At 47.7% G+C, this 21,694-nt stretch overlaps 1 protein-coding gene across 1 annotated transcript in view; it reads left to right on the top strand.

Annotated features, from left to right (window-relative positions):
• LOC129854515 (probable E3 ubiquitin-protein ligase HERC1) overlaps positions 1-21,694 on the top strand; it is a gene marked incomplete at its 3' end in the record, with an annotated part of 54,107 nt that overhangs the window by 22,664 nt on the left and 9,749 nt on the right. Inside the window, 9 exon segments of the mRNA XM_055921636.1 lie at positions 505-648; positions 897-1,024; positions 5,697-5,841; positions 9,452-9,623; positions 11,171-11,305; positions 13,336-13,501; positions 16,131-16,256; positions 17,368-17,577; positions 19,841-19,993. Coding sequence (XP_055777611.1) covers positions 505-648; positions 897-1,024; positions 5,697-5,841; positions 9,452-9,623; positions 11,171-11,305; positions 13,336-13,501; positions 16,131-16,256; positions 17,368-17,577; positions 19,841-19,993 — 1,379 coding nt within the window.

Genomic DNA, 21,694 nt, shown 5'->3' with positions numbered 1-21,694 from the left:
ATAATATATTTCTCCCCTGTCTGGTTGATAATATATTTCTCTACTGTCTGGTTGATAATATATTTCTCCACTGTCTGGTTGATAATATATTTCTCCACTGTCTGGTTGATAATATATTTCTCTACTGTCTAGTTGATAATATATTTCTCCCCTGTCTGGTTGATAATATATTTCTCCCCTGTCTGGTTGATAATATATTTTTCCCCTGTCTGGTTGATAATATATTTCTCCTCTGTCTGGGTGATAATATATTTCTCCTCTGTCTGGTTGATAATATATTTCTCCTCTGTCTGGTTGATAATATATTTCTCCTCTGTCTGGTTGATAATATATTTCTCCCCTGTCTGGTTGATAATATATTTCTCCTCTGTCTGGTTGATAATATATTTCTCCCCTGTCTGGTTGATAATATATTTCCCCACTGTCTGGTTGATATGTTGATAATATATTTCTCCTCTGTCTGGTGTCTTGACATATCTCTCCTCTCTGTGTTTTGGTGTGCAGGTCACGGAGACAGCAACAGCAGAAACATTCCTACTCTGGTCAAAGACATCAGTAACGTAGGAGAGGTGTCTTGTGGGAGTTCTCACACCATAGCGTTGTCAAAAGATGGCCGTACCGTGTGGTCCTTCGGAGGGGGAGACAATGGTGGGTGAACGGCTCAGGACGCAACACTGGAATCCAATCGGATGTTTTTATATTAACGTTATTTTCGAAACGATCAATATAGCTCTAAATGTCGACATATATATGGAAATATAAAAGGCAATATAAATCAATAAATATCGTTTATTGTGTAATTGTGTCTTCATATTGAAGAATGGGTTTTACTTAAATGATACGATTGGCAATATGTCTCTAAATGTCTCTGAATGTGTAATTTGTCTATCCTGCAGGGAAACTGGGGCATGGAGATACAAACCGTGTCTATAAACCCAAAGTAGTGGAGGCCTTGCAGGGGATGTTCATAAGGAAAGTGTGTGCTGGAAGCCAGTCCTCCCTGGCCCTAACCTCCACTGGACAGGTACGAATTACTGTTTACTGACTTTTTACTGACTTTTTACTGACTGTTTACTGACTGGTTTACTGACTGGTTTACTGACTGGTTTACTGACTGGTTTACTGACTGGTTTACTGGCTGGTTTACTGGCTGGTTTACTGCCTGTTTTACTGCCTGTTTACTGACTGTTTACTGACTGTTTACTGGCTGGTTTACTGGCTGGTTTACTGACTGGTTTACTGACTGTTTACTGACTGTTTACTGACTGTTTACTGACTGTTGACTGACTGTTGACTGACCGTTGACTGACCGTTTACTGACTGTTTTACACTTTAGAAACGGGAGGGAGGAATCTGCAACATTTGCAACTTAATCTTTCAGGGAACTCATTTTCAGTTGTCTTTTGTAAAATAGTTGTTTTTTTTACTTCAAGGGAGGGATGGTATCCTGGTTAAATACAAGTTAAATGAACTGTATTGCACAGGGATGGGTCACAACAACAGCCACAATAACAGACGATGTCTTGGGGATCAAAACACTGGCTGTGTCTTGAGTGGTAGAGCGGGTTTGATCTTGGAATTCTGCTAGTCAACGATTCAAGGAATTCTTTCATTTGTGAATACACAGAAGTTTATTTTGTTGGTATAATCTCTTCCTGGTTGTGTGGAGTGTTGATGTTTTCACTGACACTATATTATATTTCCAGTAGCAATGATCTCTGGTACTCTGTGTCTGGTCATAGTAAGAAAGAAACACCACTTCTGTTATTCACATTATGTTGCTCACTGTGTTACTGTAACCAGGATGTTAAAATAAGTACTTATCACAAGGTGTTTTTATATGTTTACATACAGTTCCCTTTTGTCCAACTGACAATACTATCAAAGATTTTTTACAACTAAACCAAGATAGACCACAGCCTGTCGTTTCCAATGGGAACAAACGAGTCATAGTGGGCAGAACAAGCAAGGAGGTGGGCAGAGCCAATCACGAGATAGGGAGATTCTAATTGGCTCATTCTAGCATGCATCTGCATAATTATTTCCTTTAGTGAACACCTCCCTGCCTTTAGGTCCTTCTACACAACGCAATTTAAAAAAATTTTTTTTTGCAAAGGGTAAAGTCTACGAAACTTAGTCCACTCTGTTCATAACAGATTTTAGTTTTTGGAACAGAACTGTATTAACATAATGTTTAATCGATGAGAAAATGAGCAGAATGTCTGCCAAAATCTAGTTCCATCTTCTCCCACTGCCAGCCAGTGGTCTTCCTGTCACTACCATAGTGAGTGGAAACGCCAGGCAGCTGCTTCACATTTATACATGCAGGGAAATATCTGTCTCGTTGTTCTATTGATACTGTCTGCAAGTAACTTCCTGTTGCAATGTCTTTTTATGTGGCCTGCTTCCAGATTTGACATGGCAATAACCTTAGGAGTTGGCAAGACCGTACAAACAGATCTGGGACCAGGCTACTTTTTATATGCAGACCCTTTTAATCCTGCCTGGTTCTATATCCTGTGTTCTAGTGACTGGTTCTATGTCATGTGTTCTAGTGACCGGTTCTATGTCCTGTGTTCTAGTGACTGGTTCTAGTGACTGGTTCTATGTCATGTGTTCTAGTGACCGGTTCTAGTGACTGGTTCTATGTCCTGTATTCTAGTAACTGGTTCTAGTGACTGGTTCTATGTCATGTGTTCTAGTGACCGGTTCTAGTGACTGGTTCTATGTCCTGTGTTCTAGTAACTGGTTCTAGTGACTGGTTCTATGTCCTGTGTTGTAGTAACTGGTTCTATGTCCTGTGTTCTAGTGACTGGTTCTAGTGACGTGTTCTACATCCTGTGTTCTAGTAACTGATCCTATGTTGTTCGGTGTTCTAGTAACTGGTTCTAGTGACTGGTTCTATGTCCTGTGTTCTAGTGACTGGTTCTATATCCTGTGTTCTAGTGACTGGTTCTATGTCATCCTGTGTTCTAGTAACTGGTCCTGTGTCGTCCTGTGTTCTAGTGACTGGTTCTACATCCTGTGTTCTAGTGACTGGTTCTATGTCATGTGTTCTAGTGACCGGTTCTAGTGACTGGTTCTATGTCCTGTGTTCTAGTGACTGGTTCTATGTCATGTGTTCTAGTGATCGGTTCTAGTGACTGCTTCTATGTCCTGTGTTCTAGTAACTGGTTCTAGTGACTGGTTCTATGTCCTGTGTTGTAGTAACTGGTTCTATGTCCTGTGTTCTAGTGACTGGTTCTAGTGACGTGTTCTACATCCTGTGTTCTAGTAACTGATCCTGTGTTGTCCGGTGTTCTAGTAACTGGTTCTAGTGACTGGTTCTATGTCCTGTGTTCTAGTGACTGGTTCTATGTCATCCTGTGTTCTAGTAACTGGTCCTGTGTTGTAGTAACTGGTCCTGTGTCGTAGTAACTGGTCCTGTGTCGTAGTAACTGGTCCTGTGTCGTAGTAACTGGTCCTGTGTTGTAGTAACTGGTCCTGTGTTGTAGTAACTGGTCCTGTGTCGTAGTAACTGGTCCTGTGTTGTAGTAACTGGTCCTGTGTCGTAGTAACTGGTCCTGTGTTGTAGTAACTGGTCCTGTGTCGTAGTAACTGGTCCTGTGTTGTAGTAACTGGTCCTGTGTCGTCCTGTGTTGTAGTAACTGGTCCTGTGTTGTAGTAACTGGTCCTGTGTTGTAGTAACTGGTCCTGTGTTGTAGTAACTGGTCCTGTGTTGTAGTAACTGGTCCTGTGTTGTAGTAACTGGTCCTGTGTCGTCCTGTGTTGTAGTAACTGGTCCTGTGTTGTAGTAACTGGTCCTGTGTTGTAGTAACTGGTCCTGTGTTGTAGTAACTGGTCCTGTGTTGTAGTAACTGGTCCTGTGTTGTAGTAACTGGTCCTGTGTTGTAGTAACTGGTCCTGTGTTGTAGTAACTGGTCCTGTGTTGTAGTGACTGGTCCTGTGTCGTCCTGTGTTGTAGTAACTGGTCCTGTGTTGTAGTAACTGGTCCTGTGTTGTAGTAACTGGTCCTGTGTTGTAGTGACTGGTCCTGTGTTGTAGTGACTGGTCCTGTGTTGTAGTGACTGGTCCTGTTTTGTAGTAACTGGTCCTGTGTTGTAGTAACTGGTCCTGTGTTGTAGTAACTGGTCCTGTGTTGTAGTAACTGGTCCTGTGTTGTAGTAACTGGTCCTGTGACGTCCTGTGTTGTATTAACTGGTCCTGTGTTGTAGTAACTGGTCCTGTGTTGTAGTAACTGGTCCTGTGTTGTAGTAACTGGTCCTGTGTTGTAGTAACTGGTCCTGTGTCGTCCTGTGTTGTAGTAACTGGTCCTGTGTTGTAGTAACTGGTCCTGTGTTGTAGTAACTGGTCCTGTGTTGTAGTAACTGGTCCTGTGTTGTAGTGACTGGTCCTGTGTTGTAGTGACTGGTCCTGTGTTGTAGTGACTGGTCCTGTGTTGTAGTAACTGGTCTTGTGTTGTAGTAACTGGTCCTGTGTTGTAGTAACTGGTCCTGTGTTGTAGTAACTGGTCCTGTGTCGTCCTGTGTTGTAGTGACTGGTCCTGTGATGTAGTGACTGGTCCTGTGTTGTAGTAACTGGTCCTGTGTTGTAGCAACTGGTCCTGTGTTGTAGCAACTGGTCCTGTGTTGTAGCAACTGGTCCTGTGTTGTAGTAACTGGTCCTGTGTTGTAGTAACTGGTCCTGTGTTGTAGTAACTGGTCCTGTGTCGTCCTGTGTTGTAGTAACTGGTCCTGTGTTGTAGTAACTGGTCCTGTGTTGTAGTAACTGGTCCTGTGTTGTAGTGACTGGTCCTGTGTTGTAGTAACTGGTCCTGTGTTGTAGTAACTGGTCCTGTGTTGTAGTAACTGGTCCTGTGTTGTAGTAACTGGTCCTGTGTTGTAGTAACTGGTCCTGTGTTGTAGTAACTGGTCCTGTGTTGTAGTAACTGGTCCTGTGTTGTAGTAACTGGTCCTGTGTTGTAGTAACTGGTCCTGTGTCGTCCTGTGTAGTAGTAACTGGTCCTGTGTTGTAGTGACTGGTCCTGTGTTGTAGTAACTGGTCCTGTGTTGTAGTAACTGGTCCTGTGTTGTAGTAACTGGTCCTGTGTTGTAGTAACTGGTCCTGTGTTGTAGTAACTGGTCCTGTGTCGTAGTAACTGGTCCTGTGTCGTCCTGTGTTGTAGTAACTGGTCCTGTGTTGTAGTAACTGGTCCTGTGTCGTAGTAACTGGTCCTGTGTCGTCCTGTGTTGTAGTAACTGGTCCTGTGTCGTCCTGTGTTGTAGTAACTGGTCCTGTGTTGTAGTAACTGGTCCTGTGTCGTAGTAACTGGTCCTGTGTTGTAGTAACTGGTCCTGTGTTGTAGTAACTGGTCCTGTGTTGTAGTAACTGGTCCTGTGTTGTAGTAACTGGTCCTGTGTTGTAGTAACTGGTCCTGTGTTGTAGTAACTGGTCCTGTGTTGTAGTAACTGGTCCTGTGTCGTCCTGTGTTGTAGTAACTGGTTCTGTGTCGTCCTTTGTTCCAGGTGTATGCCTGGGGCTGCGGGGCCTGTGTTGTAGTAACTGGTTCTGTGTCGTCCTGTGTTCCAGGTGTATGCCTGGGGCTGCGGGACCTGTGTTGTAGTAACTGGTTCTGTGTCGTCCTGTGTTCCAGGTGTATGCCTGGGGCTGCGGGGCCTGTGTTGTAGTAACTGGTTCTGTGTCGTCCTGTGTTCCAGGTGTATGCCTGGGGCTGCGGGGCCTGCCTGGGCTGTGGCTCCTCTGAAGCCACTGCTCTGAGACCCAAGCTGATTGAGGAGTTGACAGCGACCAGGGTGGTAGACCTCTCCATAGGAGACAGCCACTGTCTAGCTCTCTCACACGGTAAAACAACCCTTAAAAAAAAAAAAAGATTATTTTAAATCTATGATGTAAGTATTTTGCATGTTTATTGGTTAGAGCGAGACAGAGGTAGAAGGTAGTAGAGAGAGTGCTGAAAGAGAGAGCCAGTAGTTTAGACCACTTGTCCACCCCAGGCAATATAAGATTTTTTATTAAGGATTTGTCCAGTTTATTGGATAGAGACAGTGCAGAGAGACAGGACAATAAGGAGGATAGTTTACTAGACAGACGAGGGCTGGATTCAAACCAACGTCAGCCCAGCCCAGGCAGCATAGTAACCACCAGCCCAGCCCAGGCAGCATAGTAACCACCAGCACAGCCCAGGCAGCATAGTAACCACCAGCCCAGCCCAGGCAGCATAGTAACCACCAGCCCAGCCCAGGCCACAGCAGTAACCAGCAGCCCAGCCCAGGCAGCAGCAGTAACCACCAGCCCAGCCCAGGCAGCATAGTAACCACCAGCCCAGCCCAGGCAGCATAGTAACCACCAGCCCAGCCCAGGCAGCATAGTAACCACCAGCCCAGCCCAGGCAGCATAGTAACCACCAGCCCAGCCCAGGCAGCAGCAGTAACCACCAGCCCAGTCCCAGGCAGCATAGTAACCACCAGCCCAGCCCAGGCAGCATAGTAACCACCAGCCCAGCCCAGGCAGCATAGTAACCACTAGCCCAGCCCAGGCAGCATATTAACCACCAGCCCAGCCCAGGCAGCATAGTAACCACCAGCCCAGCCCAGGCAGCAGCAGTAACCACCAGCCCAGCCCAGGCCACAGCAGTAACCACCAGCCCAGCCCAGGCAGCATAGTAACCACCAGCCCAGCCCAGGCAGCATAGTAACCACCAGCCCAGCCCAGGCAGCATAGTAACCACCAGCCCAGCCCAGGCAGCATATTAACCACCAGCCCAGCCCAGTTAGCATAGTAACCACCAGCCCAGCCCAGGCAGCATAGTAACCACCAGCCCAGCCCAGGCCACAGCAGTAACCACCAGCCCAGCCCAGGCAGCATAGTAACCACCAGCCCAGCCCAGGCAGCATAGTAACCACCAGCCCAGCCCAGGCAGCATAGTAACCACCAGCCCAGCCCAGGCAGCATAGTAACCACCAGCCCAGCCCAGGCAGCATAGTAACCACCAGCCCAGCCCAGGCAGCATAGTAACCACCAGCCCAGCCCAGGCAGCATAGTAACCACCAGCCCAGCCCAGGCAGCATAGTAACCACCAGCCCAGCCCAGGCAGCATAGTAACCACCAACCCAGCCCAGGCAGCATAGTAACCACCAACCCAGCCCAGGCAGCATAGTAACCACCAGCCCAGCCCAGGCAGCATAGTAACCACCAGCCCAGCCCAGGCAGCATAGTAACCACCAGCCCAGCCCAGGCAGCATAGTAACCACCAGCCCAGCCCAGGCAGCATAGTAACCACCAGCCCAGCCCAGGCAGCATATTAACCACCAGCCCAGCCCAGGCAGCAGCAGTAACCACCAGCCCAGCCCAGGCAGCATAGTAACCACCAGCCCAGCCCAGGCAGCATAGTAACCACCAGCCCAGCCCAGGCAGCATAGTAACCACCAGCCCAGCCCAGGCAGCATAGTAACCACCAGCCCAGCCCAGGCAGCATAGTAACCACCAGCCCAGCCCAGGCAGCATAGTAACCACCAGCCCAGCCCAGGCAGCATAGTAACCACCAGCCCAGCCCAGGCAGCATAGTAACCAGCAGCCCAGCCCAGGCAGCATAGTAACCACCAGCCCAGCCCAGGCAGCATAGTAACCAGCAGCCCAGCCCAGGCAGCATAGTAACCACCAGCCCAGCCCAGGCAGCATAGTAACCACCAGCCCAGGCAGCATAGTAACCAGCAGTAACCAGCCCAGGCAGCATAGTAACCACCAGCCCAGCCCAGGCAGCATAGTAACCAGCAGTAACCAGCCCAGGCAGCAGCAGTAACCACCAGCCCAGCCCAGGCAGCATAGTAACCACCAGCCCAGCCCAGGCAGCATAGTAACCAGCAGTAACCAGCCCAGGCAGCATAGTAACCACCAGCCCAGCCCAGGCAGCATAGTAACCAGCAGCCCAGGCAGCATAGTAACCAGCAGTAACCAGCCCAGGCAGCATAGTAACCACCAGCCCAGCCCAGGCAGCATAGTAACCAGCAGCCCAGGCAGCATAGTAACCACCAGCCCAGCCCAGGCAGCATAGTAACCAGCAGCCCAGGCAGCATAGTAACCAGCAGTAACCAGCCCAGGCAGCATAGTAACCACCAGCCCAGCCCAGGCAGCATAGTAACCACCAGCCCAGCCCAGGCAGCATAGTAACCACCAGCCCAGCCCAGGCAGCATAGTAACCAGCAGTAACCAGCCCAGGCAGCATAGTAACCACCAGCCCAGGCAGCATAGTAACCACCAGCCCAGCCCAGGCAGCATAGTAACCACCAGACCAGCCCAGGCAGCAGCAGTAACCACCAGCCCAGCCCAGGCAGCATAGTAACCAGCAGTAACCAGCCCAGGCAGCATAGTAACCAGCAGTAACCAGCCCAGGCAGCAGCAGTAACCACCAGCCCAGCCCAGGCAGCATAGTAACCACCAGCCCAGGCAGCATAGTAACCAGCAGTAACCAGCCCAGGCAGCATAGTAACCAGCAGTAACCAGCCCAGGCAGCATAGTAACCACCAGCCCAGCCCAGGCAGCATAGTAACCACCAGCCCAGCCCAGGCAGCATAGTAGCCACCAGCCCAGCCCAGGCAGCATAGTAACCACCAGCCCAGGCAGCATAGTAACCACCAGCCCAGCCCAGGCAGCATAGTAACCACCAGCCCAGCCCAGGCAGCATAGTAACCACCAGCCCAGCCCAGGCAGCATAGTAACCACCAGCCCAGCCCAGGCAGCACAGTAACCACCAGCCCAGCCCAGGCAGCATAGTAACCACCAGCCCAGCCCAGGCAGCATAGTAACCACCAGCCCAGCCCAGGCAGCATAGTAACCACCAGCCCAGCCCAGGCAGCATAGTAACCACCAGCCCAGGCAGCATAGTAACCACCAGCCCAGCCCAGGCAGCATAGTAACCACCAGCCCAGCCCAGGCAGCATAGTAACCAGCAGCCCAGCCCAGGCAGCATAGTAACCACCAGCCCAGCCCAGGCAGCATAGTAACCAGCAGTAACCAGCCCAGCCCAGGCAGCATAGTAACCACCAGCCCAGCCCAGGCAGCATAGTAACCAGCAGCCCAGGCAGCAGTAAAACAGCAGCCTTTAACCACAGTACCTGGAGAGAGCTAGATATGGGGATAGTATTGATTTATCCTGTTTCAACTGTTTACTAGAGATTCTCTTGTTTATCTGTGAAGTTCAAACAGGATCAGTCATATATTCTCTCATTTCTAAAAGGGGAGATTCTTATGATCCCATACAATGCAAGTACACATTTCACCACTTCTTAATCTCACTTCTTAATCTCACGTCTTAATCTCACGTTTTAATCTCACTTCTTAATCTCACACCACATTTTAAACCACATCATAACATCCCAAGATGTTCCTATGATTGGATGATTAAATCAACTGATATCTATTTTCCCTCTCATCTCTCTCTCTCTCCTCCACCTAGACAATGAGGTGTATGCGTGGGGTAACAACTCCATGGGTCAGTGTGGCCAGGGTAACTCTACTGGTCCCATCACCAAGCCTAAGAAGGTGGTTGGTCTGGACGGTGTGGTCATCCAACAGATATCAGCTGGTACCTCCCACAGCCTGGCATGGACCGCTCTGCCCAGGGACAGGTCAGTATAGAAATATAGCATTTAGATGAGACACGATGCCCAAGGACAAGTTAGTATAGAAATACAGCGTGTAGAAGAGACACAATGCCCAGGGACGGGTCAGTATAGAAATATAGAAGAGACATGATGCCCAGGGACAGGTCAGTATAGAAATATAGCATGTAGAAAAGTCATGATGCCCAGGGATGGGTCAGTATAGAAATATAGCATGTAGAAGGGACACAATGCCCAGGGACGGGTCAGTATAGAAATATAGAAGAGACATGATGCCCAGGGACGGGTCAGTATAGAAATATAGCATGTAGAAGAGACACAATGCCCAGGGACGGGTCAGTATAGAAATATAGAAGAGACATGATGCCCAGGGACGGGTCAGTATAGAAATATAGCATGTAGAAGGGACACAATGCCCAGGGACAGGTCAGTATAGAAATATAGCGTGTAGAAGAGACACAATGCCCAGGGACAGGTCAGTATAGAAATATAGCATGTAAAAGAGACACGATGCCCAGGGATAGGTCAGTATAGAAATAAAGCATTTAGAAGAGACACAATGCCCAGGGACAGGTCAGTATAGAAATATAGCATTTAGAAGAGACACAATGCCCATGGACAGGTCAGTATAGAATATAGCATTTAGAAGAGACACAATGCCCAGGGACAGGTCAGTATAGAAATATAGCATTTAGAAGAGACATGATGCCCAGGGACAGGTCAGTATAGAAATATAGCATGTTGAACACACAGCTACTCCATCCAAGTCCCTCCCCCATCCCAGTCCCCACCCCCCCATCCCAGTCCCATTTCCATCCCAGTCCCATCTCCATCCAAGTCCCTCCCCCATCCCAGTCCTGTCCTGTGCACTGTTCACACACATACACACACACACACACACACACACACACACACACACACACACACACACACACACACACACACACTGTACACACACACACACACACACACACACTGTTCACACACACACACACACACACACACACACACACACACACACACACACACACACACACACACACACATACACACACACTGTTCACACACACACTGTTCACACACACTGTTCACACACACTGTTCACACACACACACACACACACTGTTCACACACACACACACACACACTGTTCACATACACACACACACTGTTCACATTCACACACACACACACACACTGTTCTCACACACACACACACACACACACACACACACACACACACACACACACACACACACACACACACACATACACACACACACACAGACACACACACACACACACACACACACACACACACACACACACACACACACACACACACATACACACACACTGTTCACACACACACACACACACACACACACACACACACACACACACACACACACACACACACACACACACTGTTCACACACACACACACACACACACACACACACACACACACACACACACACACACACACACACACACACAGTTCACACGGCCCTATGAGATGATAATATTGTTGTGTTTTAATTGGTCAACAGACAGGTGGTGGCGTGGCACAGACCCTACTGTGTGGACCTGGAGGAAAGCACTTTCTCCCACCTGCGTTCCTTCCTGGAGCGCTACTGTGATGGCATCAACAGCGAGGTGCCACCCCTCCCCTTCCCCTCCTCCAGGTACGTAGTGGTACTGCAGGCACGTAGTGGTACTGCAGGCACCTCAGGGAGCCCTACAGGGAGGTAGTGGTACTGCAGGCACCTCAGGGAGCCCTACAGGTAGGTACTGGTACTGCAGACACCTCAGGGAACCCTACAGAGAGGTAGTGGTACTGCAGGTACCTCAGGGAGCCCTACAGGGAGGTAGTGGTACTGCAGGCACCTCAGGGAGCCCTACAGGGAGGTAGTGGTACTGCAGGCACCTCAGGGAGCCCTACAGGGAGGTAGTGGTACTGCAGGCACCTCAGGGAGCCCTACAGGTAGGTACTGGTACTGCAGACACCTCAGGGAACCCTACAGAGAGGTAGTGGTACTGCAGGTACCTCAGGGAGCCCTACAGGGAGGTAGTGGTACTGCAGGCACCTCAGGGAGCCCTACAGGGAGGTAGTGGTACTGCAGGCACCTCAGGGAGCCCTACAGGGAGGTAGTGGTACTGCAGGTACCTCAGGGAGCCCTACAGGGAGGTAGTGGTACTGCAGGCACCTCAGGGAGCCCTACAGGGAGGTAGTGGTACTGCAGGCACCTCAGGGAGCCCTACAGGGAGGTAGTGGTACTGCAGGCACCTCAGGGAGCCCTACAGGTAGGTAGTGGTACTGCAGGCACCTCAGGGAGCCCTACAGGGAGGTAGTGGTACTGCAGGCACCTCAGGGAGCCCTACAGGGAGGTAGTGGTACTGCAGACACCTCAGGGAGCCCTACAGGGAGGTAGTGGTACTGCAGACACCTCAGGGAGCCCTACAGGGAGGTAGTGGTACTGCAGGCACCTCAGGGAGCCCTACAGGGAGGTAGTGGTACTGCAGACACCTCAGGGAGCCCTACAGGGAGGTAGTGGTACTGCAGGCACCTCAGGGAGCCCTACAGGGAGGTAGTGGTACTGCAGACACCTCAGGGAGCCCTACAGGGAGGTAGTGGTACTGCAGGCACCTCAGGGAGCCCTACAGGGAGGTAGTGGTACTGCAGGTACCTCAGGGAGCCCTACAGGGAGGTAGTGGTACTGCAGGCACCTCAGGGAGCCCTACAGGGAGGTAGTGGTACTGCAGGCACATCAGGGAGCCCTACAGGGAGGTAGTGGTACTGCAGGCACCTCAGGGAGCCCTACAGGGAGGTAGTGGTACTGCAGGCACCTCAGGGAACCCTACAGGTAGGACCTCTCACTGGAAAGACTGGAATGAAACCATGGAAACCATGTGTTTAATGGGGCTCCATTCATTTCATTCTACACATTCCAATGAGACCGTCCTGAAGATGTGAAATGAACCTCCAAATTATGTGCCAATATATTGAAGCAACATCTCAAGACATCAGTCAGGAAGTTAAAACTTGGTCGCAAATGGGTCTTCCAAATGGACAATGACCCCAAGCATACTTCCAAAGGTGTGGCAAAATGGCTTAAGGACAACAAAGTGAAGGTATTGGAGTGGCCATCACAAAGTCCTGACCTCAATCCTATAGAACATTTGTGGGCAGAACTGAAAAAGCGTGTGCGAGCAAGGAGACCTACAAACCTGACTCAGTTACACCAGCTCTGTCAGGAGGAATGGGCCAAAATTCACCCAACTTATTGAGGGAACTTGTGGAAGGCTACCCGAAATGTTTGACCCAAGTTAAACAATTTAAAGGCAATGCTACCAAATACTAATTGAATGTATGTAAACTTCTGACCCACTGGGAAAGTGATGAAAGAAATAAAATCTGAAGTAAATCATTCTCTCTACTATTATTCTGACATTTCACATTCTTAAAATAAAGTGGTGATGCTAACTGACTTAAAACAGGGAATTTTTACTGAGATTAAATGTCAGGAATTGTGAAAAACTGAGTTTAAATGTATTTGGCTAAGGTGAATGTAAACTTCCGACTTCAACTGTACATTCTTTAGCATTTTACTGATGCTACAATCAACGAAAACCGTTGCATTGCCTTTCTGCTGGGCGTCGTTTTCTCTCTTATCAAGACAATATCATAACACTCTGACGTACTACTTCATTACAGGGAGCATCACAACTTCCTGAAACTCTGCCTTCGACTGCTGTCCAATCACCTGGCTTTGGCTCTGGCTGGGGGAGTGGCCACCAGTATCCTAGGACGACAGGCCCGCCCCCTCCGGAACCTTCTCTTCAGACTGATGGATTCCTCTGTTCCCGATGAGATCCAAGAGGTGAACGCTGGCTCACACAGTAACCACTAGATTCATTGAAGGGTGTCTGTATACAGCCCAAATGTTAACAATATAGATTTAACTATATGCCCTCAAAACACTATATCGCTACATGCCTTACTTGACAACATTACCTTTCAGACTAGAGATGACAATATGGACTCTGGATATGTGAAGCAACGAGGCACAATCTGTTGACTGACTGGTCTGAATTTGACTACTTGCCAGGTCTCTGACCCGTTGGGGTTTGTCCCTGAGTCAAACCCAGTGTCGCTGTGTTTTGGTTGTCAGGCTGGGATTGAGATCGATAGTCAAGCTGTTACCTCGTCTCATTGTGTGTTTTGGTTGTCAGGCTGGGATTGAGATCGATAGTCAAGCTGTTACCTCCTCTCATTGTGTGTTTTGGTTGTCAGGCTGGGACTGAGATCGATAGTCAAGCTGTTACCTCGTCTCATTGTGTGTTTTGGTTGTCAGGCTGGGATTGAGATCGATAGTCAAGCTGTTACCTCGTCTCATTGTGTGTTTTGGTTGTCAGGCTGGGATTGAGATCGATAGTCAAACTGTTTCCTCCTCTCATTGTGTGTTTTGGTTGTCAGGCTGGGATTGAGATCGATAGTCAAGCTGTTACCTCGTCTCATTGTGTGTTTTTGTTGTCAGGCTGGGATTGAGATCGATAGTCAAGCTGTTACCTCGTCTCATTGTGTGTTTTGGTTGTCAGGCTGGGATTGAGATCGATAGTCAAGCTGTTACCTCCTCTCATTGTGTGTTTTGGTTGTCAGGCTGGGATTGAGATCGATAGTCAAGCTGTTACCTCCTCTCATTGTGTGTTTTGGTTGTCAGGCTGGGATTGAGATAATTGTGTGGTTCTGTTGTCAGGCTGTCTGTTGGGGCCTGTGGTACATCTCTGTGTAACCAGGCTGTGTTTGAGACACTGTCTGTTACGGGCCTGTGGTACGTCTCTGTGTAACCAGGATGTGTTTGAGACGCTGTCTGTTAGGGCCACTATGCTGTTACCTCCTCTGATTGTCTCTGTGTTGTCGGGCTCTAACACTGTGTCTCTGTGTTGTCGGGCTCTAACACTGTGTCTCTGTGTTGTCGGGCTCTAACACTGTGTTGTGTTGTCAGGCTCTAACACTGTGTCTCTGTGTTGTCGGGCTCTGACACTGTGTCTCTGTGTTGTCGGGCTCTAACACTGTGTCTCTGTGTTGTCGGGCTCTAACACTGTGTTGTGTTGTCGGGCTCTAACACTGTGTCTCTGTGTTGTCGGGCTCTAACACTGTGTCTCTGTGTTGTCGGGCTCTAACACTGTGTTGTGTTGTCGGGCTCTAACACTGTGTTGTCAGGCTCTAACACTGTGTTGTCGGGCTCTAACACTGTGTTGTCGGGCTCTAACACTGTGTCTCTGTGTTGTCGGGCTCTAACACTGTGTCTCTGTGTTGTCCGGCTCTAACGCTGTGTTCTGTTGTCGGGCTCTAACACTGTATTGTGTTGTCAGGCTCTAACACTGTGTCTCTGTGTTGTCGGGCTCTAACGCTGTGTTCTGTTGTCGGGCTCTAACACTGTATTGTGTTGTCAGGCTCTAACACTGTGTCTCTGTGTTGTCGGGCTCTAACGCTGTGTTCTGTTGTCGGGCTCTAACACTGTATTGTGTTGTCAGGCTCTAACACTGTGTCTCTGTGTTGTCAGACTCTAACACTGTATTGTGTTGTCAGGCTCTAACACTGTGTTGTGTTGTCAGGCTCTAACACTGTGTTGTGTTGTCAGGCTCTAACACTGTGTTGTGTTGTCAGACTCTAACACTGTATTGTGTTGTCAGGCTCTAACACTGTGTTGTGTTGTCAGGCTCTAACACTGTGTTGTGTTGTCAGACTCTAACACTGTGTCTCTGTGTTGTCGGGCTCTGACACTGTGTCTCTGTGTTGTCGGGCTCTGACACTGTGTCTCTGTGTTGTGGGGCTCTAACACTGTGTTGTGTTGTCGGGCTCTAACACTGTGTCTCTGTGTTGTCGGGCTCTAACACTGTGTCTCTGTGTTGTCGGACTCTAACACTGTGTCTCTGTGTTGTCGGACTCTAACACTGTGTCTCTGTGTTGTCGGACTCTAACACTGTGTCTCTGTGTTGTCGGGCTCTAACACTGTGTTGTGTTGTCGGGCTCTAACACTGTGTCTCTGTGTTGTCGGGCTCTAACACTGTGTCTCTGTGTTGTCGGGCTCTAACACTGTGTTGTGTTGTCGGGCTCTAACACTGTGTCTCTGTGTTGTCGGGCTCTAACACTGTGTCTCTGTGTTGTCGGACTCTAACACTGTGTCTCTGTGTTGTCGGGCTCTAACACTGTGTCTCTGTGTTGTCGGACTCTAACACTGTGTCTCTGTGTTGTCGGACTCTAACACTGTGTCTCTGTGTTGTCGGACTCTAACACTGTGTCTCTGTGTTGTCGGGCTCTAACACTGTGTCTCTGTGTTGTCGGACTCTAACACTGTGTCTCTGTGTTGTCGGACTCTAACACTGTGTCTCTGTGTTGTCGGGCTCTGACACTGTGTTGTGTTGTCGGGCTCTAACACTGTGATGTGTTGTCAGACTCTCTAATGGTTTCTCTGGTGTATTGACCCATCTCTGTGTTTTCTCTAGGCTGTGATTGAGACTCTGTCTGTGGGGGCCACTATGCTGTTACCTCCTCTGAGAGAGAGGATGGAGCTTCTCCACTCCCTGCTGCCCCAGGGACCTGACAGATGGGAGAGTCTGTCTAAAGGACAGGTATAGTACATAGATGTATAGTACATAGATGTATAGTACATAGATGTATAGTAGTTCTATTTAATCAATTAGGCCCTAGTTCTATGTAATCAATAAGGCCCTAGTTCTATTTCATCAATAAGGCCCTAGTTCTATTTCATCAATAAGGCCCTAGTTCTATGTAATCAATAAGGCCCTAGTTCTATGTAATCAATAAGGCCCTAGTTCTATGTAATCAATAAGGCCCTAGTTCTATGTAATCAATAAGGCCCTAGTTCTATTTAATCAATAAGGCCCTAGTTCTATGTAATCAATAAGGCCCTAGTTCTATGTAATCAATAAGGCCCTAGTTCTATTTAAGCAATAAGGCCCGAGGGGTTGTGGTATATGGTCAATATACCACGGCTATGGGCTGTTCTTACCCATGACGCAACACGGAGTGCCTGGACACAGCCCTTAGCCGTGGTATATTGACCATATACCACAAGCCCCCAAAGTGCCTAATTGCTATTTTATACAACAGGTAGGTCTAATCCTGAATGCTGATTGGTTAAAACCGCATTCCAGTCGGTGTCTATTCCACAAGTCACCACCGGCTAAATCTATGATGTTAAAATGCCTTTTTACTCTGTTCCATCTGACTCCGCAATCCAATTTCTCATCAGCCCAGCCAGGCAATTTATGAACTTGATCTCCACTATAAAAATAATCTAGACATTATCTCACATTACTTTTAGACTAACATTTAGTTTTCAACAGGGGAGATTTTGTATAAACCTTGCTGTCTGTCACTCTGACATTTGCAAAATTGTTTCAATATTCAAATTGGATCTCCAGCTGTCTCGTAGTAATGAACGTGTCGGGAGTCGGGACGAGACAGACAGGCAGGAAGCTTTTCTCAGCCAGTCGAAATCATGAATCAGCATCATCTTTATGGACATATACAAAGAAAAGTCAAAATAAAACGGAAGTACAGGTTTGGGAAAAGCTGCTCCAAACGTTCCCATGTCAAAAACGCTGCCATAGATAGCTGACTTCTGTGGATCTCTCTTCAGCTGCATCCTGTCCCTGACCTCTTGACCTCTGACCCCTGACCTCTTAACCTCTGACCCTTGTCCCTGTGTGTTTCCAGAGGATGCAACTGGACATCATTCTGACTTCGCTCCAGGACCACACCCACGTAGCGTCCCTCCTGGGGTTCAGCTGTCCCCCCGAGGCCCCCGAGGCCCTGGCCTCTTCCTGCGGCCTGGACCCCTCCTACGGAGCCCCCGGCACCAACCCTGACACACACCTGGCTGAGATCCTAATGAAGACCCTGCTCAGGAACCTGGGCTTCTACACGGTGAGGAGAGAGGCAGGGTAGTTGTTCCAGATCATTTTGTCTTACAGTGGCTTGGGAAAGTATTCACTCCCCTTGGCATTTTTCATATTTTGTTGCCTTACAACCTGGAATTAAAATAGATTTTTTTTTGGGGGGGGGGGGTTGTATCATTTGATTTACATAACATGCCTACCACTTTGAAGATGCAAAATATTTTTTATTGTGAAACAAACAAGAAATAAGACAAAAAACGGAACTTGAGCGTGCATAACTATTCACCCCCCCAAAGTCAATACTTTGTAGAGCCACATTTTGCAGCTGCAAGTCTATTGGGGTATGTCTCTGTAAGCTTGGCACATCTAGCCACTGGGATTTTTGCCCATTCTTCAAGGTAAAACTGCTCAAGCTCCTTCAAGTTGGATAGGTTCTGCTGGTGTACAGCAATCTTTAAGTCATACCACAGATCCTCAATTGGATTGAGGTCTGGGCTTTGACTAGGCCAATCCAAGACATTTAAATGTTTCCCCTTAAACCACTCGAGTGTTGCTTTAGCAGTATGCTTAGGGTCATTGTCCTGCTGGAAGGTGAACCTCCATCCCAGTCTCAAATCTCTGGAAGACTGAAACAGGTTTCCCTCAAGAATTTCCCTGTCTTTAGCGCCGTCCATCATTCCTTCATTTCTGACCAGTTTCCCAGTCCCTGCCGATGAAAAACATCCCCACAACATGATGCTGCCACCACCATGCTTCATTGTGGGGATGGTGTTCTCGTGGTGATGAGAGGTGTTGGGTTTGCGCCAGATATAGCGTTTTCCTTGATGGCCAAAAAGCTAAATTTTAGTCTCATCTGACCAGAGTACCTTCTTCCATATGTTTGGGGAGTCCCCCACATGCCTTTTGGCGAACACCAAACGTGTTTGCTTATTATTTTCTTGAAGCAATGGCTTTTTTTCTGGCCACTCTTCCTTAAAGCCCAGCTCTGTGGAGTGTACGGCTTAAAGTGGCCCTATGGACAGATACTCCAGTCTCCGATGTGGAGCTTTGCAGCTCCTTCAGGGTTATCTTTGTTCTCTTTGTTGCCTCTCTGATTAATACCCTCCTTGCCTGGTCCGTGAGTTTTGGTGGGTGGCCCTCTCTTGGCAGGTTTGTTGTGGTGCCATATTCTTTCCATTTTTTATTTGATCCATGTTATTATTGCAGCAGATTGTTCTTCCTTGTTGCAGCCAAGGTCCAAATGACACCATATTCCCTATACAGTGCACTACGATGTAACTATCTCCTGGGTGTTAGATGTTACCCTGCTAGTCTTTCTCCTGGGTGTTAGATGTTACCCTGCTAGTCTTTCTCCTGGGTGTTAGATGTTACCCAGCTAGTCTATCTCCTGGGTGTTAGATGTTACCCTGCTAGTCTTTCTCCTGGGTGTTAGATGTTACCCTGCTAGTCTATCTCCTGGGTGTTAGATGTTACCCTGCTAGTCTTTCTCCTGGTTGTTAGATGTAGCTGTTACCCTGCTAGTCTATCTCCTGGGTGTTAGATGTTACCCTGCTAGTCTTTCTCCTGGGTGTTAGATGTTACCCAGCTAGTCTATCTCCTGGGTGTTAGATGTTACCCTGCTAGTCTATCTCCTGGGTGTTAGATGTTACCCTGCTAGTCTATCTCCTGGGTGTTAGATGTAGCTGTTACCCTGCTAGTCTATCTTCTGGGTGTTAGATGTTACCCTGCTAGTCTATCTCCTGGGTGTTAGATGTTACCCTGCTAGTCTATCTCCTGGGTGTTAGATGTTACCCTGCTAGTCTATCTCCTGGGTGTTAGATGTTACCCTGCTAGTCTATCTCCTGGGTGTTAGATGTTACCCTGCTAGTCTATCTCCTGGGTGTTAGATGTTACCCTGCTAGTCTTTCTCCTGGGTGTTAGATGTATCTGTTACCCTGCTAGTCTATCTCCTGGGTGTTAGATGTTACCCTGCTAGTCTATCTCCTGGGTGTTAGATGTTACCCTGCTAGTCTTTCTCCTGGGTGTAGATGTTACCCTGCTAGTCTTTCTCCTGGGTGTTAGATGTTACCCTGCTAGTCTTTCTCCTGGGTGTTAGATGTTACCCTGCTAGTCTTTCTCCTGGGTGTTATTAAGTAGCAGATCATCACTAGTCTGTTTTCTGTGCTTCTCTCTCGTGTTGCCTGGATATTAATGTGTGTGTGTGTGTGTGTGTGTGTGTGTGTGTGTGTGTGTGTGTGTGTGTGTGTGTGTGTGTGTGTGTGTGTGTGTGTGTGTGGTGTGTGTGCACACAGGACCAAGCGTTTGGGGAACTAGAGAAGAACAGTGACAAGCTGCTCCAGGGAACGTCTTCGTCAGACAGCAGTCAGCCGGCTCATCTCCACGAGCTGCTCTGTTCCCTACAGAAACAACTGCTGGCATACTGCCACATCAACTGTGTTACTGAGGTACGCACACACACACACACACACACACACACACACACACACACACTGGTATACTGCCACATCAACTGTGTTACTGAGGTACGCAGGGACACACACACACACACACACACACACACACACACACACACACACACACACACACACACACACACACACACACACTGGCATACTGCCACATCAACTGTGTTACTGAGGTACGCAGACACACACACACACACACACACACACACACACACACACACACACACACACACACACACACACACACACACACACACACACTGGCATACTGCCACATCAACTGTGTTACTGAGGTACGCAGGGACACACACACACACACACACACACACACACACACACACACACACACACACACACACACACACACACTGGCATACTGCCACATCAACTGTGTTACTGAGGTACGCAGACACACACACACACACACACACACACACACACACACACACACACACACACACACACACACACACACACACACACACACACACACACACACACACACACACACACACTGGCATACTGCCACATCAACTGTCCACAACTCTAGTAATAGTTAGTAACATTGTCCTGGTCTATAATATCTCCACAACTCTAGTAATAGTTAGTAACATTGTCCTGGTCTATAATATCTCCAGGACTCTAGTAATAGTTAGTAACATTGTCCTGGTCTATAATATCTCCACAACTCTAGTAATAGTTTGTAACATTATAATATCTCCAGGACTCTAGTAATAGTTAGTACCATTGTCCTGGTCTATAATATCTCCACAACTCTAGTAATAGTTTGTAACATTATAATATCTCCAGGACTCTAGTAGTAGTTAGTAACATTGTCCTGGTCTATAATATCTCCACAACTCTAGTAATAGTTTGTAACATTATAATATCTCCACAACTCTAGTAATAGTTAGTAACATTGTCCTGGTCTATAATATCTCCAGGACTCTAGTAGTAGTTAGTAACATTGTCCTGGTCTATAATATCTCCAGGACTCTAGTAGTAGTTAGTAACATTGTCCTGGTCTATAATATCTCCAGGACTCTAGTAATAGTTAGTAACATTGTCCTGGTCTATAATATCTCCACAACTCTAGTAATAGTTAGTAACATTGTCCTGGTCTATAATATCTCCAGGACTCTAACAGTAGTTAGTAACATTGTCCTGGTCTATAATATCTCCACAACTCTAGTAATAGTTAGTAACATTATAATATCTCCAGGACTCTAGTAATAGTTAGTAACATTGTCCTGGTCTATAATATCTCCAGGACTCTAGTAATAGTTAGTAACATTGTCCTGGTCTATAATATCTCCAGGACTCTAGTAATAGTTAGTAACATTGTCCTGGTCTATAATATCTCCAGGACTCTAGTAGTAGTTAGTAACATTGTCCTGGTCTATAATATCTCCACAACTCTAGTAATAGTTTGTAACATTATAATATCTCCAGGACTCTAGTAATAGTTATTAACATTGTCCTGGTCTATAATATCTCCAGGACTCTAGTAATAGTTAGTAACATTGTCCTGGTCTATAATATCTCCAGGACTCTAGTAATAGTTAGTAACATTGTCCTGGTCTATAATATCTCCACCACTCTAGTAGTAGTTAGTAACATTGTCCTGGTCTATAATATCTCCACAACTCTAGTAGTAGTTAGTAACATTGTCCTGGTCTA

The sequence above is a fragment of the Salvelinus fontinalis genome, chromosome 4, assembly GCF_029448725.1.
Source record: "Salvelinus fontinalis isolate EN_2023a chromosome 4, ASM2944872v1, whole genome shotgun sequence".
In the NCBI taxonomy this organism is placed as follows: domain Eukaryota; kingdom Metazoa; phylum Chordata; class Actinopteri; order Salmoniformes; family Salmonidae; genus Salvelinus; species Salvelinus fontinalis.
Note: the sequence above shows the minus strand (reverse complement) of the source record. Positions and strands in the feature narration are given on the sequence as shown.